Source organism: Pan paniscus, chromosome 6, assembly GCF_029289425.2.
Source record: "Pan paniscus chromosome 6, NHGRI_mPanPan1-v2.0_pri, whole genome shotgun sequence".
NCBI classification, from domain to species: Eukaryota; Metazoa; Chordata; class Mammalia; order Primates; family Hominidae; genus Pan; species Pan paniscus.
Genome location: NC_073255.2, coordinates 165,129,481 through 165,154,694, shown reverse-complemented (window position 1 = coordinate 165,154,694; position 25,214 = coordinate 165,129,481). Strand labels below are relative to the sequence as shown.

At 44.2% G+C, this 25,214-nt stretch overlaps 1 protein-coding gene across 6 annotated transcripts in view; it reads left to right on the top strand.

Moving 5' to 3' along the window:
- Nucleotides 1-25,214, top strand: part of RBM28 (RNA binding motif protein 28) — a 123,912-nt gene that overhangs the window by 43,783 nt on the left and 54,915 nt on the right. Inside the window, exon 20 of one of the 6 annotated variants that reach the window (XM_055115370.2) lies at nt 18,434-24,911. The exons of 4 other annotated variants lie outside the window; for them this stretch is intronic. In XM_055115370.2, the coding sequence (XP_054971345.1) occupies nt 18,434-18,625 (192 nt within the window). In that variant the 3' untranslated portion in view covers nt 18,626-24,911. Of the gene's footprint in view, nt 1-18,433; nt 24,912-25,214 lie in introns of those variants that run through there. One more of the 6 variants, XM_063606376.1, reaches the window with a different exon arrangement.

The window sequence follows — 25,214 nt, the reverse complement described above, 5'->3', positions numbered from 1 at the left end:
AGAGCCCTCAGAGTCCAGGTCAGGTAGAACCCAGAACAGAGCCTCTGGCAGGAAGGAGCTTGCATGGTCCTCAGGCTTCATGTCCAGAGATCATTCCTCCACTTTGAGCTTCTTTGTGAAAACCAATCACAAAGAGAGGAGGGGTGAAACGTGCCAAAGCCTCTGCCAGGGTTGTAGCAAGGAAACCTGGGCTTCTAGGGAAAGTTGAGAAAGGGCCTATATTAGTCAGCTAGGGCTACTGTAAGAGAGTACCACAGGCTGGGTGGCTTAAACAACAGAAATTTATCACCTTATGGTTCTGGAGGCTAGAAGTCTAAAATCAAAGTGTTGGCAAGGTTGGTTCCTTCTGAGGAATTTCTTGGCGTTGCCTGGCATATAGATGCATCACTGCAGTCTCTGCCTCGTTGTCACATGGCCATCTTCTCCCTGTGTCTATAGGTCTATGTCCAAATTTCCCTCTTCTTATAAAGACACCTGTCATATTGGCTTAGGCCCAGCCCAATGATTTCATCTTAATTTGATTACATCTCTGCTATGGTTTGAATGTGTCCCTTCCAAAATTCAGGTTATTGCCAATGTGATAGTATTGAGATGGGGGCCTTAAAGAAGTAATTAGGCCATGAGGGTGCCTCTCTCTGAAGGGAGGCTCATTGGATTCTATCAGTGTGACATAATTTACATAACCAGTTCTTTATGTGATGGAAATCCCATTCAACGGTTTCCAACCTTTGCTATTACAAACTGCTGTGAAGAGAAACATATGTCATTATACTAATCAGGTGCTGTTGTTGTTTTTATAATGCATTATCCTGGAGAGACTGCCCCTCCCAGGGCTAGCTACTTTGGGGAGAGAGTAAACAACTTGGTCGAGCGTGCCTTTCGTATGCAAACCAGTCAATCCAGAGCCCATACCCCCAGTCACCTCCTTTATCAAACTCTGACACAGCAAGCCAATATTCCCCCTGCCCTAAATCACTCCAGGGCCAGGCCTGGGACAACTAGGGACCATCCCTATAGCCAGGACCTGCCAAAGTTATACAGATTAGCCAATCCTAAGCCTGCTTCCCTGCCTTGCCTTGCCTTTCTGCTGGAAACTACATTAAAGGCGCTGGATCGTGCTTTTCCCTCAACCCCTCTGCTTCTTGGCTGACCCAAGTTCTTCCTGTGTGGCCCTGCAAGGCGTGACACACCTCTCCTCCTGGGAACTGCATAACAAACTCTTCTTGCAGAGATAGTTTTCTCTGTGTCTGTCATCTTACCATACCTGATGAAGACAAATATGGGTAAATTTTTTTTTTTTTTTTGAGAGAGAGGGTCTCACTCTGTCTCCCAGGCTGGAGTGCAGTGGTGTATTCACAGGTCACTGCAGCCTCGACCTCCTGGGCTCTAGTGATCCTCCCACGTCAGCCTTGCAAATAGCTGAGACTACAGGCACACACCACCATGCCTAGCTAATTTTTGGTGTATTTGTTATAGAGACAGAGTTTCGCCACGTTGCCCAGGCTGGTCTCAAACTCCTGAGCTCAAGTGATCCACCCACCTTAGCCTCTCAGAGTGCTGGGATTATAAGTGTGAGCCACAGCATCCGGCCATGGGTACATTTTAAAGCAGGCGTTTTGTTCATGTGCAGCCCTTGCTCTCAGTTAAGGGGAAAATGAGTGATCCTTTGCTTGGCTCTGAAGGAGCAGTGTTTTATATGTAAAGAATATATTCTGTATATTTAAAGAAAAGCAATGGGGGGCATTTGAAAATAAATCCGTTCTTTTTTTTCTGATTATAAAAATAATATATGCTCAGTAAAGAGAATCTGAAAAATACAGAAGTATTGGGGGAACCCACCCCCAATATTTCAACATAGGTTCTTTCTATTTTCCATAAGTGTCGGCCGACTGAGAAATAAAGAGAAAGAGTACAAAGAGAGGAATTTTACAGCTGGGCTGCCGGGGGTGATATCACATATCGGTAGGACTGTGATGCCCACCTGAGCCTCAAACCAGCAAGTTTTTTATTAAGGGTTTCAAAAGGGGAGGGGGTGTAAAACAGGGAGTAGGTACAAAGATCACATGCTTCAAAGGGCAAAAAGCAGAACAAAGATCACATGCTTCTGAGGAAACAAGACAAAAGGCAAAACAGAACTACTGATAAGGGTCTATATTCAACTGTGCGCGTATTGTCTTTTTTTATTATTTAAGTTTTAGGGTACATGTGCACAATGTACAGGTTAGTTACATATGTATACATGTGACATGCTGGTGCGCTGCACCCACTAAGTCGTCATCTAGCATTAGGTATATCTCCCAGTGCTATCCCTCCCCCCTCCCCCCACCCCTCAATAGTCCCCAGAGTGTGATGTTCCCCTTCCTGTGTCCATGTGTTCTCATTGTTCAATTCCCACCTATGAGTGAGAATATGTGGTGTTTGGTTTTTTGTTCTTGCGATAGTTTACTGAGAATGATGATTTCCAATTTCATCCATGTCCCTACAAAGGACATGAACTCACCATTTTTTATGGCTGCATATGTGTATATGTGCCACATTTTCTTAATCCAGTCTATCATTGTTGGACATTTGGGTTGGTTCCAAGTCTTTGCTATTGGAATAGTGCCGCAATAAACATATGTGTGCATGTGTCTTTATAGCAGCATGATTTATAGTCCTTTGGGTATATACCCAGTAATGGGATGGCTGGGTCAAATGGTATTTCTAGTTCTAGATCCCTGAGGAATCGCCACACTGACTTCCACAATGGTTGAACTAGTTTACAGTCCCACCAACAGTGTAAAAGTGTTCCTATTTCTCCACATCCTCTCCAGCACCTGTTGTTTCCTGACTTTTTAATGATCGCCATTCTAACTGGTGTGAGATGGTATCTCATTGTGGTTTTGATTTGCATTTCTCTGATGGCCAGTGATGGTGAGCATTTTTTCATGTGTTTTTTGGCTGCATAAATGTCTTCTTTTGAGAAGTGTCTGTTCATGTCCTTCGCCCACTTTTTGATGGGGTTGTTTGTTTTTTCTTGTAAATTTGTTTGAGTTCATTGTAGATTCTGGATATTAGCCCTTTGTCAGATGAGTAGGTTGCGAAAATTTTCTCCCATTTTGTGGGTTGCTTGTTCACTCTGATGGTGGTTTCTTTTGCTGTGCAGAAGCTCTTTAGTTTAATTAGATCCCATTTGTCAATTTTGTCTTTTGTTGCCATTGCTTTTGGTGTTTTAGACATGAAGTCCTTGCCCGTGCCTATGTTCTGAATGGTAATGCCTAGGTTTTCTTCTAGGGTTTTTATGGTTTTAGGTCTAACGTTTAAGTGTTTAATCCATCTTGAATTGATTTTTGTATAAGGTGTAAGGAAGGGATCCAGTTTCAGCTTTCTACATATGGCTAGCCAGTTTTCCCAGCACCATTTATTAAATAGGGAATCCTTTCCCCGTTGCTTGTTTTTCTCAGGTTTGTCAAAGATCAGATAGTTGTAGATATGCGGCATTATTTCTGAGGGCTCTGTTCTGTTCCATTGATCTATGTCTCTGTTTTGGTACCAGTACCATGCTGTTTTGGTTACTGTAGCCTTGTAGTATAGTTTGAAGTCAGGTAGCGTGATGCCTCCAGCTTTGTTCTTTTGGCTTAGGATTGACTTGGCGATGCGGGCTCTTTTTTGGTTCCATATGAACTTTAAAGTAGTTTTTTCCAATTCTGTGAAGAAAGTCATTGGTAGCTTGATGGGGATGGCATTGAATCTATAAATTACCTTGGGCAGGATGGCCATTTTCACAATATTGATTCTTCCTACCCACGAGCATGGAATGTTCTTCCATTTGTTTGTATGCTCTTTTATTTAATTGAGCAGTGGTTTGTAGTTCTCCTTGAAGAGGTCCTTCACGTCCCTTGTAAGGTGGATTCCTAGGTATTTTATTCTCCTTGAAGCAATTGTGAATGGGAGTTCACTCATGATTTGGCTCTCTGTTTGTCTGTTATTGATGTATAAGAATGCTTGTGATTTTTGTACATTGATTTTGTATCCTGAGACTTTGCTGAAGTTGCTTATCAGCTTAAGGAGATTTTGGGCTGAGACAATGGGGTTTTCTAGATATACAATCATGTTGTCTGCAAACAGGGACAATTTGACTTCCTCTTTTCCTAATTGAATACCCTTTATTTCCTTCTCTTGCCTAATTGCCCTGGCCAGAACTTCCAACACTATGCTGAATAGGAGTGGTGAGAGAGGGCATCCCTGTCTTGTGCCAGTTTTCAAAGGGAATGCTTCCAGTTTTTGCCCATTCAGTAGGATATTGGCTGTGGGTTTGTCATAAATAGCTCTTATTATTTTGAGATACGTCCCATCAATAACTAATTTATTGAGAGTTTTTAGCATGAAGGGTTGTTGAATTTTGTCAAAGGCCTTTTCTGCATCTATTGAGATAATCATGTGGTTTTTGTCTGTGGTTCTGTTTATATGCTGGATTACATTTATTGATTTGCGTATATTGAACCAGCCTTGCATCCCAGGGATGAAGCCCACTTGATCATGGTGGATAAGCTTTTTGATGTGCTGCTGGATTCGGTTTGCCAGTATTTTATTGAGGATTTTTGCATCAGTGTTCATCAAGGATATTGGTCTAAAATTCTCTTTTTTAGTTGTGTCTCTGCCCGGCTTTGGTATCAGGATGATGCTGGCCTCATAAAATGAGTTAGGGAGGATTCCCTCTTTTTCTATTGATTGGAATAGTTTCAGAAGGAATGGTACCAGTTCCTCCTTGTACCTCTGGTAGAATTCGGCTGTGAATCCATCTGGTCCTGGACTCTTTTTGGTTGGTAAGCTATTGATTATTGCCACAATTTCAGCTCCTGTTATTGGTCTATTCAGAGATTCAACTTCTTCCTGGTTTAGTCTTGGGAGAGTGTATGTGTGGAGGAATTTATCCATTTCTTCTAGATTTTCTAGTTTATTTGCATAGAGGTGTTTGTAGTATTCTCTGATGGTAGTTTGTATTTCTGTGGAATCGGTGGTGATTATCCCCTTTATCATTTTTTATTGCGTCTATTTGATTCTTCTTTTTTTCTTTATTAGTCTTGCTAGTGGTCTATCAATTTTGTTGATCCTTTCAAAAAACCAGCTCCTGGATTCATTAATTTTTTGAAGGGTTTTTTGTGTCTCTATTTCCTTCAGTTCTGCTCTGATTTTAGTTATTTCTTGCCTTCTGCTAGCTTTTGAATGTGTTTGCTCTTGCTTTTCTAGTTCTTTTAATTGTGATGTTAGGGTGTCAATTTTGGATCTTTCCTGCTTTCTCTTGTGGGCATTTAGTGCTATAAATTTCCCTCTACACACTGCTTTGAATGTGTCCCAGAGATTCTGGTATGTTGTATCTTTGTTCTCGTTGGTTTCAAAGAACATCTTTATTTCTGCCTTCATTTCGTTATGTACCCAGTAGTCATTCAGGAGCAGGTTGTTCAATTTCCATGTAGTTGAGCGGTTTTGAGTGAGTTTCTTAATCCTGAGTTCTAGTTTGATTGCACTGTGGTCTGAGAGATAGTTTGTTATAATTTCTGTTCTTTTACATTTGCTGAGGAGAGCTTTACTTCCAACTATGTGGTCAATTTTGGAATAGGTGTGGTGTGGTGCTGAAAAAAATGTATATTCTGTTGATTTGGGGTGGAGAGTTCTGTAGATGTCTATTAGGTCCGCTTGGTGCAGAGCTGAGTTCAATTCCGGGGTATCCTTGTTGACTTTCTGTCTCGTTAATCTGTCTAATGTTGACAGTCGGGTGTTAAAGTCTCCCATTATTAATGTGTGGGAGTCTAAGTCTCTTTGTAGGTCACTCAGGACTTGCTTTATGAATCTGGGTGCTCCTGTATTGGGTGCATATATATTTAGGATAGTTAGCTCTTCTTGTTGAATTGATCCCTTTACCATTATGTAATGGCCTTGTCTCTTTTGACCTTTGTTGGTTTAAAGTCTGTTTTATCAGAGACTAGGACTGCAACCCCTGCCTTTTTTTGTTTTCCATTTGCTTGGTAGATCTTCCTCCATCCTTTTATTTTGAGCCTATGTGTGTCTCTGCATGTGAGGTGGGTTTCCTGAATACAACACACTGATGGGTCTTGACTCTTTATCCAATTTGCCAGTCTGTGTCTTTTAATTGGAGCATTTAGTCCATTTACATTTAAAGTTAATATTGTTATGTGTGAATTTGAACCTGTCATTATGATGTTAGCTGGTTATTTTGCTCGTTAGTTGATGCAGTTTCTTCCTAGTCTCGATGGTCTTTACATTTTGGCATGATTTAGCGGTGGCTGGTACCAGTTGTTCCTTTCCATGTTTAGCACTTCCTTCAGGAGCTCTTTTAGGGCAGGCCTGGTGGTGACAAAATCTCTCAGCATTTCTTGTCTGTAAAGTATTTTATTTCTCCTTCACTTATGAAGCTTAGCTTGGCTGGATATGAAATTCTGGGTTGAAAATTCTTTTCTTTAAGAATGTTGAATATTGGCCCCCACTCTCTTCTGGCTTGTAGAGCTTCTGCCGAGAGATCAGCTGTTAGTCTGATGGGCTTCCCTTTGTGGGTAACCTGACCTTTCTCTCTGGCTGCCCTTAACATTTTTTCCTTCATTTCAACTTTGGTGAATCTGACAATTATGTGTCTTGGAGTTGCTCTTCTCGAGGAGTATCTTTGTGGCATTCTCTGTATTTCCTGAATCTGAATGTTGGCCTGCCTTGCTAGATTAGGGAAGTTCTCCTGGATAATATCCTGCAGTGTTTTCCAACTTGGTTCCATTCTCCCCGTCACTTTCAGGTACACCAATCAGACGTAGATTTGGTCTTTTCACATAGTCCCATATTTCTTGGAGGCTTTGTTCATTTCTTTTTATTCTTTTTTCTCTAAACTTCCCTTCTCGCTTCATTTCATTCATTTCATCTTCCATCGCTGATACCCTTTCTTCCAGTTGATTGCATCGGCTCCTGAGGCTTCTGCATTCTTCACGTAGTTCTCGAGCCTTGGCTTTCAGCTCCATCAGCTCCTTTAAGCACTTCTCTGTATTGGTTATTCTAGTTATACATTCGTCTAAATTTTTTTCAAAGTTTGTAACTTCTTTGCCTTTGGTTTGAATTTCCTCCTGTAGCTCGTAGTTTGATCGTCTGAAGCCTTCTTCTCTCAACTTGTCAAAGTCATTCTCCGTCCAGCTTTGTTCCATTGCTGGTGAGGAACTGTGATCCTTTGGAGGAGGAGAGGTGCTCTGCTTTTTAGAGTTTCCGGTTCTTCTGCTCTGTTTTTTCCCCATCTTTGTGGTTTTATCTACTTTTGGTCTTTGATGATGGTGATGTACAGATGGGTTTTTGGTGTGGATGTCCTTTCTGTTTGTTAGTTTTCCTTCTAACGAACAGGACCCTCAGCTGCAGGTCTGTTGGAGTTTGCTAGAGATCCACTCCAGACTCTGTTTGCCTGGGTATCAGCAGCGGTGTCTGCAGAACAGTGGTTTTTCGTGAACTGCAAATGCTGCTGTCTAATCGTTCTTCTGGAAGTTTTGTCTCAGAGGAGTACCTGGCCTTGTGGGGTGTCAGTCTGCCCCTACTGGGGGGTGCCTCCCAGTTAGGCTGCTCAGGGGTCAGGGGTCAGGGACCCACTTGAGGAGGCAGTCTGCCCATTCTCAGATCTCCAGCTGAGTGCTGGAAGAACCACTGCTCTCTTCAAAGCTGTCAGACAGGGACATTTAAGTCTGCAGAGGTTACTGCTGTCTTTTTGTTTGTCTGTGCCCTGCCCCCAGAGGTGGAGCCTACAGAGGCAGGCAGGCCTCCTTGAGCTGTGGTAGGCTCCACCCAGTTGGAGCTTCCCGGCTGCTTTGTTTACCTAAGCAAGCCTGGGCAATGGCAGGCGCCCCTCCCCCAGCCTCGCTGCTGCCTTGCAGTTTGATCTCAGACTGCTGTGCTAGCAATCAGCGAGACTCCGTGGGCGTAGGACCCTCCGAGCCAGGTGTAGGATATAATCTCCTGGTGCGCGGTTTTTTAAGCCCGTTGAAAAAGCGCAGTATTTGGGTGGGAGTGACCCAATTTTCCAGGTGCCATCTGTCACCCCTTTCTTTGACTAGGAAAGGGAACTCCCTGACCCCTTGCGCTTCCCCAGTGAGGCAATGCCTCGCCCTGCTTCGGCTCACGCACGGTGCGCTGCACCCACTGACCTGGGCCCACTGTCTGGCACTCCCTAGTGAGAGGAACCCGGTACCTCAGATGGAAATGCAGAAATCACCTGTCTTCTGCATCGCTTACGCTGGGAGCTGTAGACCAGAGCTGTTCCTATTCGGCCATCTTGGCTCCTCCCCCCTGTATTGTCTTGATAAACATCTTAAACAGCAGAAAACAGGGTTGAGACCAGAGAACTGGTCTGACCACAAATTTACCAGGGTGGAGTTTTTCCCCACCCTAATAAGCCTGAGGGTACTGCAGGAGACCAGGGAATACCTCAATCCTTATCTCAACCGCATAAGAGAGAAACTCCCAGAGCAGCTGTTTATAGACCTCCCCCCAGGAATGCATTCCTTTCCCAGGGTATTAATATTAATATTCCTTGCTAGGAAAAGAATTTAGCGATATCTCTCCTACTTGCACGTCCGTTTATAGGCTCTCTGCAAGAAGAAAAATATGGCTCTTTTTGCCTGACCCCACAGGCAGTCAGACCTTATAGTTGTCTTCCCTTGTTCCCTAAAAATCAGTTATTCTGTTCTTTTTCAAGGTGCACTGATTTCATATTGTTCAAACACACATGTTTTACAATCATTTTGTACAGTTAACACAAATATCACAGTGGTCCTGAGGTGACGTACATCCTCAGTTTATGAAGATAACAGGATTAAGAGATTAAAGTAAAGACAGGCATAAGAAATTATAAAAGTATTATTTGGGAACTGATAAATGTCCATGAAATTTTCACAATTCATGTTCCTCTGCCGTGGCTCCAGCCGGTCCCTCCGTTCGGGGTCCCTGACTTCCCGCAACACACAAGAAAATTTTAAAAATTTAAAACCAACTATTCCTCCAAAAATTAAAAATAGAAATATCATATGATCCAGGAATTTCACTCTTCAGTATATACTCAGAAGAACTGGAAGCAGGGATGTGAACATAAATGTGTACATCACTGTTCATAGCATTATTCACAGTAGTTAAAAAGGGGAAACAGCCCAAATGTCCATCAACAGATGAATGGATGAACAAAATGGGATATTTAAGTTATGTACAATGGAACATTATTCAGCCATAGAAAGGAATGAAATTCTGATACATGCTGCAACATGGGTGAACCTTAAAAACACTGTGCTAAGTGAAATAACCCAGACAAAGGGAAAATATAATATGATTCCACTTGTATGAAGTACCTAGACTAGGCAGATTTGTGAGTGACAGAAAGTGCCACAGACGTTACCAGAGGCTGAGGGTAAGGGGCAATGGGGAGGGAGGTATTGTTTAATGGGTACAGAGCTTCAGTGTGGGAAGATGAAAAAGTCCTGGAAGATGAAAGAAAAAATTCTGGAAAATTATAGCAGTGATGGTTTACCTAATATTGTGAAAGTCCTTAATGCTACTGAATTATACACTAAAAAATGGTTAAAGTGGTAAATTTTGTTACATGTATTTTACTGGAATGAAAACAATTAAAACCATCTATAAATCATGGTATCCAGAGGAAACAATAAGTATTTTGGCTGATTTTAACACTTTTTTTCCCCTGTAGATATGTGTTTTATAAAATTTGGCTAATAATACTATGCACGTAATCCTGAGCTCTTGAATTTCACATTTTAATTGTATTTTCCATGTCATTAAATACAGTGAAATCACCACCTTTAATGGTTGCATAATTTAACATTATATGGATGTTCCATGTAATGTTAAATATGTGTAATGTTCCATGTCATTTAATTGTATTTTCCATGTCATTAAATACAATGAAATCATCACCTTTAATGGTTGCATAATTTAACATCACATGGATGTGCCATGATTCCCTTTAGACATTGAGGCAGTTTCTAATTTTTCATTACTGTAAATAATGCAGTGATGAACATCTTTTTGTTGTTTTTTGAGATAGAGTCTTGCTCTGTCACCCAGGCTGTAGTGCAGTGGTGTAATCATAGTTCATTGCCAGCCTTGAACTCCAGGGCTCAAGCGATTCTCCAACCTCAGCCTCTCGAGAAGCTAGGACCACAAGTGTGTGCTACCATGCCCAGCTAATTTTTTTATTTTTTGTAGAGATGGGGGTCTCCCTTTGTTGCCCAGACTGGTCTCAAACTTCTGGGCTCAAGTGATCCTCCTGCCTTAGCCTCCCAAAGTGCTGGGATTACAGGCATGAGCCACTGTCCAGCAATGAACATCTTTGTAGATAAACATTGGCCTAACTTTCTAATTAATTCCTTAAGATAGATTTTTAGAAGGAGAATTACTGAGTCAAAGGGTATGAATTTTAAAAACCTCTTTATACATAGCACCAGATTATATTCTAAAAATTGTAGAAATTTATACCATGTATGGTATTATGGAGGGACATACAAGGATACAAGTTTTACTGTACCCTCTCATGATTAAGTTAATTTGAAAGGCAAAAAGTGTCTTCTATTTATATGGATTTGATTACTAGCAAGGTTGGATCTTTTGTATGTTTATAGTCATGTGTATTCTGTGTGAATTGTCCATTTTCTTCACCCAATTTTCTTTCTTTTGTTTTTTTTGAGACAGAGTTTTGCTTTTGTTGTCCAGGCTGGAGTACAATGGCGTGATCTCGGCTCACCACAATCTCTGCCTCCTAGGTTCAAGCGATTCTCTTGCCTCAGCCTCCCGAGTAGCTGGTATTACAGGCATGTGCCACCATGCCTGGCTAATTTTGTATTTTTAGTAGAGATGGGGTTTCTCCATGTTGGTCAGGCTGGTCTCAAACTCCCGACCTCAGGTGATCCGCCCACCTTGGCCTCCCAGAGTGCTGGGATTACAGGCATAAGCCACCATGCCTGGTCTTCTTCACCCAATTTTCCAGTGGGGTTTTAAGGTTCTCCTTACTCATTAAGAATAGTGGCCATGTTGTCATTTTGTAGCAGTTCAATTTCCAAGTTTGCTGTTTACCTTTTAATTTTGGTAGACCTATTTTTTATATAAAGTTTGATTTTCCTTTTCGATTTTTTCCATTGCTTTTATGCTTATAAAGTTCTTACTGCTTTTAAAAAATGTTTTATTTTTAAAAATTTTTAGACTCCTCTTGCTATCATTCCCAAAGTTTCTTACTGCTTTTGCAAGTACAGTATATACATTTTTTAACCTATATTTCCTCTGAATTTTTAACATGGTTCTATAATTAGACATTTGTATTAGTGTCCTAGGGCTGCTGTAGCAAAGTGCCACAAATTGGGTGGCTTAGAACAACAGAAATGTATGGTCTCACAGATCCGGAGGCTGGAAGTCTGAGATAAAGTGTCAGCAGGGCTGCTCCCTCTGAAACCCATAGAGGAAAGATGCTTCCTTGCCACTTCCAGCTTCTGGTAGCCCCAGACTTCCTTGGCTGGTAGCAGCATGGAGCTCCAGTCCCTGCCTCTGTCTCCACATGCCATCTTCTTATAAGCATGTAAGTCATATTGGATTAGGGGCCTACCCTACTCTCCTATGACTGCAATTTAGCATAATTAATTGCATCTGGAATGAAACCGTCTCCAAATAAGGTCACATTCTGAGGTGCTGGGGGTTAGGACTTCAACATATCTTTTTTTATGGACATAGTTCAACCCATAACAGCGTTTAACTCATCCACACAGAATGTACTTATTTGAATGTGAGATGTGAGAGTATTTCCCCCCAAATCGTTAACCAATTTTCTCTGTACCACTTACCAAATAATGCCACCTCACCTCACAGCAGTGCGATTCCATCTTCATTAGACACAAGCCTCTTGTACGCGAACTCCTGCTTGTAGATATGACCCCACTGATGTGTCTGCTAATTCTTGCATCATGGCTACACTATTTTCATTATTTTAGCTTTATTGTATATTTAATATCTGATAAGGCAAAATTCCTCCTTATTCATCTTCACATTTTTTTCCTCAGCTATTCTTGCCTATGTATTTCTTCTGAGTAAACTTTAGAAGAACTGTGGTATGCTTAACAACAACAAAGCAGCAAATCTCCTTGGACTTTTAATTGGATTGTGTTCAACCTACAGGTCAACTCTGCAGCACATGCAGCCTTTCCATTTGGGAACATGGCATGATTTCCCATTGAATTAATTATTTCATGGGTTTCTAAAAAAGTCTACAAAGTTATAAGAGATAGTTTCCATTTCTAACACTGGTGCAGTAGATTTGAGGTGTTTTTGTTATTGTTGCTATCTCTGCTTCCCCATCCACCCACCCCCATTATATCTTCTAATTGGTTATTTCTAGTTGATGAGGAAGCTATTGAATTTTGCATCCAGCCACTTTATTAAATTTGCCTGTTAGTTCTAATAGCTTTTCAATTTATTCTTGTGGGCTCTCTGGAGCTTTTTGCATAAACCAATTCAAATGAATAATTAACTCTCCAGCTGAATCAGTGACCTTCCCTAAATCAGGCCTCTTGTGAATTTAAGGAATTTGGCTGAAGGAGAATGCCGTGTAAATGCGGTGTGCAAAGGGGCCTTGGAAAATCCTGGTAGCCTCAAGAATGCTCATATTCTTTAATTCATTATTTCACTCAAAATCTTTCACTAAAAAAAGAGATCAGAGCCAGGTGCAGTGGTGCACGCCTGTAATTCCAGCTACTCAGGAGGCTTAGGCAGGAGGATTGCTTGAGTCTAGGAGCTCAAGACCAGCCTAGCAAGACCTAGTGAGACATAGTCTCTAAAAATACGAGGAAAAAAAATGATCAGAACTGTGAATGTAAGAATTTAGGTATCAGGCCATGTATTATATTTATAATAATGAAAATTGGAAACAATCAGATGATTAACATTAGCGGATTTCGGCTGGGTGCATGGCTCACACCTGTATTCCCAGCACTTTGGGAGGCCGAAGTGGGAGGATCACTTGAGGTCAGGAGTTTGACACCAGCCTGGCCAACATGGTGAAACCCTGTCTCTACTAAAAATACAAAAATAAGCCGGGTGTGGCGGTGGGAACCTGTAACCCTGTAACCTGTAACCAGCTACTTGGAAGGCTGAGGCAGGAGAATCGCTTGAACCCAGGAGGCGGAGGTTGCAGTGAGCCGAGATGACACCACTGCACTCCAGCCTGGGCAACAAAGTGAGACTCTGTCTCAAAAAACAAACAAACAAAAAAACCAACCAAACAAAAAAAACCATTAGCAGATTGTTTGAGTAAATGTTCACGTGGTTTTCACCTCAGCCTCCCGATCCGCTTACTCTGCTGACTCCATCACAGGCCCAGATGTCTCCCTCAGACTCCAGCCTCCAGCCTCCCAAACCCTGCCCACTGTGGAGGCTCTGACTGTTGCAGAGGCTGTCCAACCGCTACACACCCAGTCAGAGCTCAGCCTCTTGGTGGAGGTCAGATTCCTCAACCTTGGGCAGGTTCTTGGCAAATGCTGTGAGGTGCATTTAAGTGCAGGAGATGACTGGGGAGGACTCGGGAGAAGCATCCAAAGGGAGTGAGGAAAGCAGACCAGGCAGAGGGAGAACTTGAACTTCGGCACACGGAGCCATCAGCTGGTCTCACAGCTCTAGAGCTGAGATGATCCTTCAGAATTGCCCCAGAGAGACTCTGGGATCTGGGCTCTGGTATGCCCGCACCCACCAGTCACTGGATGGCGACTCTCCTTGGAGAGGGGATGTGACTTTAGGGGAGGACAGTTCCTGGAGAGGGACCCGGGTATGAGCAGCAAATACGCCCTCAGGGAACCAAATGCCTCCATTCTGAAGGGGCACCTGGGTGGCGCCTCACAGCATTCACTGCACCCACTGTGGTGGGTTAAAATGGCCACACGTTCTTTGCTACTCCTTCCATTCAGAGTTGGAGGCTGTTTCTCCTTTTCTTAAATATGGACTGGATCAGTGACTTCTTGTACCCAATAGAATGTGGCAGAGTGACTTTGTGTCATTTCTGAGATTGGGACTTGGAAGATATAGAGCATCTGCCTTTGATTCTTAGAATACACCCTCTGGGAGGCCACCCCATTGAAGAAGTTCAGCTATCTTAAGACCACCATGCTGTGAGGAAGCCCAAGCTAGCCACTTGGAGAGAGAGGGGCCATGTGGAGGAGCACCAAGGTGCTGAGCATGTGAGGGACACATGGACCTTCCAGACCAGCCATTGGCTGGGCACAGTCAAGAGAATGGCCCCAGGTAAAGCTGTGTGGAGCAAAACTGCCCTGCTGAGCCCTGACCATTTCTTGGCCCACACAATCATGAGAAATAATAAATTGTTATTTAAGGCCACATTTTAGGGAGGTTTTTAATGCAGGAATACAGGGAAATGAAACACTTTCTGGCTCACTCTTTTTCCTACATCATCTGTCCCGGTTTGTGGCACCATGATCCACAATCATCCACACTAGACACTTCCGTTGTAGACTTCTCCGCTCTCACCTCTATGCCATGTCACTGGCCAAGCTCTGCCGATTCTTGGGGAGGGTGTAAAATGTTACTCCTAAATAATTCCTGAGACCGCCCCACCTCGACCTGCCTGTTGCCAGCACATTTGCCCAGATTCTCAATCTTCTTGCCCTGGACAGGTGCCATGGTTTCCACACCAGCCATCTCAAACTCCAGCCTTGGCCAGAGTCACCTCCCTAACAGGCATGTCGCCCTCTCCCTGACCTAAAGCCTCATGGTGGCTGCCCATCAACTGTGGAATAAAGGCTCAACTTTAGCCTGATGCACTAAGAACTCTGCCCATTGGGTCCACGCTTGCTTGACCAAATTTCCCTGCTCTTCTAACTTAAAACTTCAGGCTTCAGCAACAGAGAGCTCTGCTGGGTTTTGCCACTCATATGCGATTTCTCCTTTTTGTGCTTCTCTCCAGAATGCCACCTTCTCTCTCCTCCTTCCAGCTGATTCTCAGCTCAGCAATCACGCTTTCTGGAAACCTTTCTCCTTTCCTCCCCCAGCATCTACCACACTTGCTGGACTGGGGGGCCTTTTCTGGGAGTTCATTGCCATCAGATTTGTGTGTCAAAGAAACAGCCACATTGGAAAGGAGTTTTACACCCCTTCCCAAGCTAGACTGGGCGGGGACTGGGGGACTGTGAGATGGCTGCCAGGCCCAGACAGAGGCTCTCACGCAGTGGAGGCCCTAGGAAGGAGAGGGAGGCTTCTGGCCTTCATGGAATTGAATTGAATTCATCATACATTTCTCCTTTCCTCCTCCCTCCAGCCCCAGCTGACAGCGGGGCCAACAGGTGAATTCAGGGACCAAAGCTGTTTTGTTTTTTTTTTGAGATGGAGTCTGGCTCTGTCACCCAGGCTGGAGTGCAGTGGCGTGTTCTCGGCTCACTGCAACCTCCGCCTCCCAGGTTCAGGTGATTCTCTTGCCTCAGCCTCCTGAGTAGCTGGGATTACAGGCATGCAGCACCACGCTGGGCTAATTTTTGTATTTTTAGTAGAGACAGGGTTTCACCATGTTGGCCAAACTGGTCTCAAACTCCCGACCTCAGGTGATCCGCCCGCCTCGGCCTCCCAGGCTCCCTTACAGGCATGAGCCACCACGCCCGGCCAAGGCTGTTATTCTTTTAACAAAGTTACTGATTTTCCTTCAGCCCAGTGTACTGGAGTCATAACAACCAGTATTTTACATCTGAGATGTAGGTTCAGTTGCTACAGTATTCGTGGCTGTAGAATTAAGTGGCTGTAGTATTTAGGACACATAGTATTTCATATCTGTAATATTTAGTTACTCTAGTATTTAGTTTCAGGTATTAGCCCCATAGGACTCAGTGGCTATCATATTTGGAATCGATCATATTTCGCAGTCATGCTATTTAGTGGTTGTAGAATTCACTGGCCTCCTGAAATCCAGTGACTAAGAGTGTGCTCAAGTTTCCTTTGCTGCTGCTGGACAAACTGTCATCCCAGCAGTTCTGTCTTTCCTGTCAGTTCAGCTGCTCCCTGAGCCGATGTCCTCTGCTCATAAGCAATTTTTCAGTCCCTTGGCAAGTCTTCATTTAAAACTGCACTTCTCTGCAGCGCCCGAGAGATTTTTCTTCTGTTTTTCAAAGTTCAGCTGTTTCTGAATCATTTTCTATACTTCTCTCCTCCCTCCACCCCTCCCTTTGCTGCAAAATGAAGTTCTTTTCAAAGTGGAATTTTTGGGGTTTTTCATGCCCTGCCTCTACCTACAGGACAAGAGAGTGATTTGGCTTTGTGACCAGAGAGGGCAGGTGCTTGTCCAAAGGGATCGGTGGGCACCACCTCCAAGCAGGTGAGAAGAAGAGGGCGACTGCTGTGACTACAGTCCATCATTTGTGGCAGGCAATGATGGGTGGTGGGCCCAGGCTCTGAGGACTGAAAGAAGGCTGGTGGCTCAGGCCCACCCTGGCCAGTGGTGTCACCCTGCATCCTCTCTGACCTGAAGGTGCTGATTTATACACGAAATGGTAATAACCTCCTCTCTGAGTGCTGTGTGAGGCTGAAGCAAGTCCAGCTACTTGGAAAGTGCTCAGCACGGTGCCCAGCACTCAGAGCTGTTGCAGTAGCTGAGTGAGGGCTACATGTGTGGCCAGCTGCGCTTGCTGCACAGCAGGGTCAGGGTCATTTAAGAAGCAAAGGAAGGCTCTTCCCACCTATTCTCCACGAAGAGAATAGAATGCTATCCACTGGGCCAGATGCAGTGGCTTACACCTGTAATCCCAGCACTTTGGGAGGCCAAGGCAGGAGGATCGCTTGAGCCAGGAGTTTGAGACCACCCTGGGCAACATAGTAAGACCTCATCTCTACAAAAAATTTTAAAAATTAGCCAGTGTGGTGGTGCACGCCTGTAGGCCCAGCTACTCAGGAGGCTGAGGTGGGATGCTTGTGTGAGCCTGGGAGTTGGAGGCTGCAGTGAGCTGTGATCATGACTGCTCAAAAGTCATGGCTCTCTGTCTCAAGCCCCACCCCTCAAACAAAAAACAAAACTAAAAAACAAAAAGAAGAAGAAGAAGAAAACCATCAACTGAGAGCTGGGAGTCCTCTATTAGAGAGTTAACTGTACTGATACCTTCTTTCTTCTCCATTTTAAACTTTTTTTTCTTTTTTTTTTTCTTTCCATGACACAGCTCCAGGAGATCCTGAGAACAGATGCCCCTTAAATTTAAAATCTGTCTGGAAGGGGAACATATCAGGTCTCCAACCGATAGGTTGAAACATGCACACACCCTCTTCTTATTTCTTTAAAATCAATTTTGTTTAATTATACAAATACTTATTGAGCACCTGCTCTATATGAGACACTGGGCTGGGTATAGCAAATCCACATTTGAGTAAGAAAAACATGATTTCTGCAACTTGAAAGAACCTTCATCATTCTTTCACTCTCTGGGCTGACTGAGAGAATTTCCTGGGTCCCCATTTGGGTCCTTGGAGGGATCAGACTTTTCTAGTTGAGATCTGGTCCCACCCCCTGCCTTCTGGTCTCAACCCTTTTCCTCTGAAGCCTCCTCTCTCAGATTAGTCTCAGGCCAGGAGCTGTGTGCGGCTGCCATCTGGGTTGGGCCCTGTGAACTGTCCCAGCCACTCTTCATTTTCTTGGGTACCCTTTGTCCTGTGATCTGGGACACCTCTGAAGAGTCTGATCATTTCAGACTCTTATGACAATTTAAGAATTGCAAATGGAGACATTTAGCCTGGTCCCTGGGGTGGTTTAGATTCTCAATCAAGTCCTTTAGCCTTATTGATTAAAATAGAGACATTTACTATCACTAAATGATGCCCCCAAACAGCCTCAAACCTGACACATTAGTTTCCCTTTCCTGCCTCTGCCCAAAATAAATGTTTTTCTTTCTCTTCCCTTGGGTTCTTCTCTCCCTTCCCTCCTCTTCCCTCACTCTCTCCCTTCTCTATTCTTCCCTCTCCCTCTCTACTTGTCCTTCTCTGCTCCAAGTCCTGCCACAACCCCAGGATTCATCAGCCTCCCTGGACACATCCCATCCAGCTCCTGACCGCTCACCTCCTTCACTCCTCATCCTCAGGGCCCTTTCCTCCATCTGCCTCAGCCCATGCCAGCGGCCATGCTGTGCACCTGGAGGGGCCACCCACCTGCCAGGAAACAGCACATTCAGCCATGCACCTGACTGCAGCCTCCACTCTAGCAGATTAGCTCAGTCACCTGTGACACACTGTTCCTCTGGCTCTTTGGGACTTTCAGCCCATGGACACCTCCATGCCCATCCCTCAATCTCTGTTTCTCCACATCTCTCCCTTTCCATCTCAAATCCATGCTCCAGCACCAAACACTAACTCTTTCCATTCTAAACTCCCTCTCCCCATTGTTCTTCCCTTACAGGCACCTGGCAAAACTCCAGTCCTAAACAAATGCAGCCAATGGCGTTTGCTAATGCCAGCAGGCCTGGCCCTGTCCAGCTGTGGTCTCCTCCCTCAGCTGGGCCTGCAGCAGCATCCGGCAACCCTGCTGCTCCTAGTTCAGCTCTTGCTTCCGTCCTCCTCAAAGACCACACTCCACATCCTCAGACTCTGACAAGCAGGCCAACCCAGTGGTGTGCTGGCAGATGCTTAACAACAGGCTCTAGAGGAGGTGGGGGAAGCCCTGATTTGTAGTGTTTGCCCATTCTTGTGGTATAAGTATTCTCACAAGAATCTGAATATGAGGCCAGACTCAGTGGCTAACACCTGTAGTCCCAGCACTTTGGGAGGCCAAGGTGGGTGGATCACTTGAGGCCAGGATTAGCCTGACCAACATGGTAAAACTCTGTCTCTACTAAAAATACAAAAATTAGCTGGGTGTGGTGGCACATGCCTGTAATCCCAGCTACTCAGGAGGCTGAGATGGGAGGATCACTGGAACTGGGAGGTGGAGGTTTCAGTGAGCTGAGACTGTGCCACTACACCCCAGACTGGGCAACAGAGTGAGACCCTATCTTTAAAAAAAAAAAAGTAATTAGTAGCCTATCAACCAAAAAAAGCCCAGGACCAGACGATTCACAGCCAAATTCTACCAGAGGTACAAAAGGGAACTGGTACCATTCCTTCTGTGTTGTAGGAATTCAGGGACCTGGAATGGAGGGACTGGCTGGAGCCGTGGCAGAGGACATAAATTGTGAAAATTTCATGGACATTTATCAGTTCCCAAATAATACTTTCATAATTTCTTACTCCTGTCTTTATTTTAATCTCTTAATCCTGTTATCATTGTAAATTGAGGATGTACGTCACCTCAGGATCACTGTGATGATTGCGTTAACTGTACAAATTGATTGTAAAACGTGTGTTTGAACAATATAAAATCAGTGCACCTTGAAAAAGAACAGAATAACAGTGATTTTAGGGAACAAGGGAAGACAACCATAAGGTCTGACTGCCTGTAGGGTCAGGCAAAAAGAGCCATATTTTCTTCTTGCAGAGAGCCTATAAACGGGCGTGCAAGTAGGAGAGATATCGCTAAATTCTTTCCTAGCAAGAAATATTAATATTAAGACCCTAGGAAAATAATTGCATCCCTTGGGGGAGGTCTATAAATGGCCGCTCTGGGAGTGTCTGTCTTAAGTGGTTGAGATAAGGCCTGAAATAAGGCTCTGGGAGTGTCTGTCTTAAGTGGTTGAGATAAGGCCCTGGTCTCCTGCAGTACCATCAGGCTTACTAGGATTGGGAAACCCCAACCCTGGTAAATTTGAGGTCAGACTGGTTCTCTGCTCTTGAACCCTGTTTTCTGTTAAGATGTTTATCAAGACTATATGTGCACCGCTGAACGTAGACCCTTATCGGGAGTTCTGATTTTGTCCTTGCCCTGTTTCCTCGGAAGCATGTGATCTTTGCTCTGCTTTTTACCCCTTAAAGCATGTGACCTACTCCCTGTTTGTACACCCCCTCCCCTTTTGAAATCCCTAATAAAAACTTGCTGGTTTTGCAGCTCAGGTTGGCATCACGGTCCTACCGCTATGTGATGTCACCCCCAGCAGCCCAGCTGTAAAATTCCTCTCTTTGTACTCTTTATTTCTCAGACCAGCCAACACTTAGGGAAAATAGAAAGAACCTATGTTGAAATATTGGGGGCGGGTTCCCCCAATACTTCTGAAACTATTCCAAACAATTGAAAAGGAGGGACACCTCCCTAACTCATTTTATGAGGCCAGCATCATCCTGATACTAAAACCTGTCAGAGACACAGCAAAAAAAAAAAAAAGAAAACTTCAGGCCAATATCCCTGAAGAACATCAATGTGAAAATCCTCAATAAAACACTGGCAAACTGAATCCAGCAGCACATCAAAAAGCTTATACACCACGATGAAGTTGGCTTTATCCCTGGGGGGCAAGGCTGGTTCAACATATGCAAGTCAATAAGTGTAATCCATCACAAAAACAGAACCAATGACAACAACAAAAAAATACCAACATGACATCAGTCGGCCACCAGATAGATACAATAGATATAAATAATCTCAAGGACACAGATAGGAGGGAAATGTAATAAAATAATTAGGAAGTGATGAGTTTTTAGTTTGCTTACCAAATGACCCAGCAATTGCACTCTCAGACATTTATTCCAGAGAATGAAAACTTAATGTTCATTCAAAGCCTGCATATGAATGTTCATAGCAGCTTTATTTGTAATAGCCAAAAACTGGAAACAACCCAGACGTCTTTCAATATTTTAAATTTATTTTAATATATATGTTTAATATATTTTAAACATATTTAAAAAATAATTTATGTATTGTAATTTTATCTGATTTTTGTGATAATTGTATGTGTACATGCCATTGTAAGAAATGATGCAGAGATATCTCTTACACCTTTCGTCCAGTGATAACATCTTGTGGTGCCATATGACAACCCGGAAATTGATGCTGATACAATCCATTGGCCTTACTCAGATTTCATCATCAGTGTGACAGTGTGACATGTATTCATTTGTGTATGTCTCTGTGTATTTAATTCTATGCAGCCTTATTACAAGTGGGGATTCATGGGGACCACCACAGTCAAGATACAGAATAGCTCCATCACAAGGAGCCCCCACTACATTTTTATAGCTATAGCCACTTCCCTCCACCTACCGTCTAAACCCTGGGAAACTAATCTGTTCATCTCTATAATTTTGTCATTTCAAGAATGCTATATCAATGGAAACATACAGTATGAAACCTCTTTTGAATGTAGTTTTAGTTAAACTTTTAATTCTGAGATAATTGTAGATTTATATAGAGTTGTAAGAAATAATAGATCCTTTGTACCTCTACCCAGTTTCTCCCAATGGTAACATTTTATGCAACTCTAATACAATGTTGCAACTAGGATATTGATGTTGATACAGTCAAGATGCAGAACATTGCCATCACCACAGGGATCCCTCCTGTCACCCTTTCAAAGCTGCACCTGCCTTCTTACCTCCCTCCATTCCTAACACCTGGCAACCACTTATCTGTCCTCCACCTCTATAATTGTGTCATGTCAAGAATGTTATATAAGTGAAATCAAAGTATGTAATGTTTGAGGAACTGGCTTTTTTCACTCAGCAACATGCCCTGGAGATTCATCCAAGCTGGTGCATGTATCAGTAGTTCATTTCTTTTTCTTGTTGATTAATATTCCATGGTATGGATGTACCACAGTTTGTTTAACCATTCACCCGTTGAAAGACATTGGGGTTGTTTCCAGTTTTTGGCTATTACAAATAAAACTGCTGTGAATATTCATATGCAAGCTTTTGTGTGAACATTATGTTTTCATTGTCTCAGATAAATGTCTAGGTGTACAGTTGCTGGGTCATATGGTTCACACATGTTTAACTTTGTAAGAAACAGCCATACTGTTTTCCAGAATGGCTGTTCCATTTTGCATCCTCAGCAGCAATACATGATGAGTGATCCAGTTTTCCATAACCTTTTTTTTTTTTTTTGAGACAGCGTCTCACTCTTATTGTCCAGGTTGGAGTGCAGTGGCGTGATCTCAGCTCACTGCAACCTCCGCCTCCCCAGTTCAAGTGATTCTCTCACCTCAGCCTCCCAAGTAGCTGGGATTACAGGCGCCTGCCACCACGCTTGGCTAATTTTTGTATTTTTAGTAGAGACAGGGTTTCACGTGTTGGCCAGGCTAGTCTGAAACTCCTGACCTCAGGTGATCTGCCTGCCTTGGCCTCCCAAAGTGCTGGGATTACAGGAGTGAGCCACCACACCTGGCCATTTTTGGTAGAGACGGGGTTTTGCCACACTGGGCCAGGCTGGTCTCGAACACCTGATCTCAAGTGATCCACCCACCTCAGCCTCCCAAGGTGCTGGAATTACAGAAGTGAGCCACCACGCCCGGCCTCAGTTTTCCACATCCTTGAGAGCATTTGGTTTTATCATTATTTTTTATTTTAGTCATTCTGGTAGGTGTGCAGTGATAGCTCCCTGTGCATTTCCCTAATGTCTAACGATGTTGAACATCTTTTCATGTGCGTGCTATTTGCTATCTGCATATCCTCTTCAGTGAAAAGTCTGTTCATGTCTTTTGCTTATTTTTAAAATTATATTGTTTTTTCACTGTTGCGTTTGGAGAGTTCTTTATATAGTCTAGATACTGTCCTTTGTCAGCTATGTAGTTTACATATATTTTCTCCCAGTCTGTAGCTTGTTTTCTCATCTTCTCAACTAGATTTTTCACAGAGCAAAACTTTTTTAATTTTTATGAGGTCCAGTTGCTCCAACATTTGTTAAAAAAGCTCTCCCAGGGCCAGGCGCAGTGACTCATGCCTGTAATCCCAGCACTTTGGGAGGCCGAGGTGGGTGGATCGCCTGAGGTCAGGAGTTTGAGACCAGCCTGGCCAACATGGTGAAACCCCCATCTCTACTAAAAATACAAAATTTAGCCGGGTGTGGTGGTGCACACCCATAATCCCAGCTACTTGGGAGGCTGAGGCAGTAGAATCGCTTGAACCCAGGAGGCGGAGGTTGCAGTGAGCCGAGATCTCGCCACTGCACTCTAGCCTGGGCATCAGAGAGAGACGCCATCTGAAAAAAAAAAAAAAAAAAAGAAAGAAAGAAAGAAGGAGGGAAGGAAGGAAGGAAGGAAGGAAAGAAAGAAAGAAAGAAAGAAAGAAAGAAAGAAAGAAAGAGCTCTCCTTCTTCTCTTGAATTGCCTTTGTACCTTTGTCAAAATCAGTTGGGCCTATTTGCGTGGATCTATTATAATTTAATTTTTAAAAATAGCTATGTTTAACAACCAGTTCACGGCTCTCTCAGCAGGTTCTGACATAAGTTTGGTCAGCCCCTCCAGTTTTCCCCACAACTTCAGCATTTGACTTTGTGTCCTGCTTCTGTGGCAAAATAGTAGCCACATGACAATTCCCTTTCCTCATGTCCGAGTCTACAAACCTGCACGCCCACCACCTCAGGTCTGTGCTTGCCTTCACCCTCCTGCTGGAAGAAAAGACCCCAACCCTCCTCCCTTCTGAGGCCAGAGCACCTGGTGCTCTGAATTCTGAACCCCTGCCCCCCCCCCCCCCACTTCCTTAGACACCTCAGCCCAATGTTTATCCCTCCTGCTCTCCAGGCTCTCAGAATTCTTTTTATTTTCTTTTTATTTTTTTTATTATTTTGAGACAGGATCTTGCTCTGTCACCCAGGCTGGAGTGCAGTGGGGTGATCATAGTTCACTGAAGCCTCAACTTCCCCAGCTCAAGCGATCCTCCTGCCTCAGCCTTTTGAGTAGCTAGGACCACAGGTGTTTGCCACCATACCTGGCTAATTTTTTTCTTTTTTAAATTTTTGATAGAGACAGGGTCTCAATATGCCCAGGCTGGTCTCAAACTCCTGGCCTCAAGTGATCCTCCCTCCTTGGCCTCCCAAAGTGCTAGGATTACAGGCATGAGCCACCATGATGGCCAGGCCCAGGCTCTCAGAATTCTAACAGATGTGCTTCCCAGGCCCATGCTCCAGGTCTGCCCTGCCTCCCCCTCAAGCTCTCCTTCCCACTCCCTCATCACATCTCCCATTCAGTAACTTGTTCCAAGAACCAGTTTCCACTTCCTCCCCCACTCTCCCTCCTCAATATACTTTGGTCTCCTTTTAGTCCAACCACAGTGCTGAAGCTGTCCTCCTCAGGGTCTCCAGCAACTGAACTGTCCCTGAATCCCACCTGTGTGATCTCCATTGACGTTCTGCATAGCTGGCGCTGCCATATTCTCAGACATTGCCTCTCTGGGCCCCCATGTAGCCCTCTCTTCTGATTGGTTCCTGGTTTCTGCTTCCTCTCTCCTTGTTCCTCACATTTTGGGGTTCCCCAGGGCTCTTCCTGGCCCTCGGCCCTGTCTCCCCCACACTCTCCCAGGGCAGGGTGATCCTGCCTGCTGGTGCCTCGACCCCAGATCTCCCTGCCTATCTAGGCTGTCTCCTCAGTGCCGCCCCCGGAGCAGAACACCTCCTCCTCAAGTCCCCCTTGGGGCTCTTGCAGGTGCCTCAAACTCTACCTGGCCCAAGCCCATGGAGCTCAGCCCCTCTTCCACACTCCTCCCACAATCAGTGGTCCCCAGTCCCATTTGCCTCAGCCACTCTTCTCACCCTACCCCTGCACCCAGCAATCACCAAAGCTGTCCATTCTGCTCCTGCCTCTCCCTTGAAGCCTTCTTTTCTCCTTCCCTGCTGCCACTGGTTCTGGTCACCAGGATCCCTCATCTGGACTGGGGCAGCAGCCTCCTAACTGGTCTGTCTATCCCCCACCCAGTGCATTCTCCACACTTCAGCCACAGTGACCTTCCTAAAGTGCAAATCTGACCATGTCACCTCTTAGCTTCTAGCCTTCTACTGGTTCCCCCAGCCCTCAGCACAAAGTCCATTTGAAGTGGACCTTGTGTGATCTGGCCTGGCCCAACTCCCCCTTTCATGCCAAGGGAGCTGCGCTTCATTCAGTTGCTCAGTGGGCCTCAGGGCCTCTCTTTTAAAAAAATTGAGATATAATTCATATACCATACAATTCACCATTTTAAAGTATAAAATTCAATGGGTCTTGATATATTCACAAGATTGTGCAACAGTCACTGCTGTCTCATTCCACAGCATTTTTATCACCCCCAAAAGAACTTCTGCCTATTAGCAGTTATTGCCCATTCCCTCTCCCAACCCTGGCAAA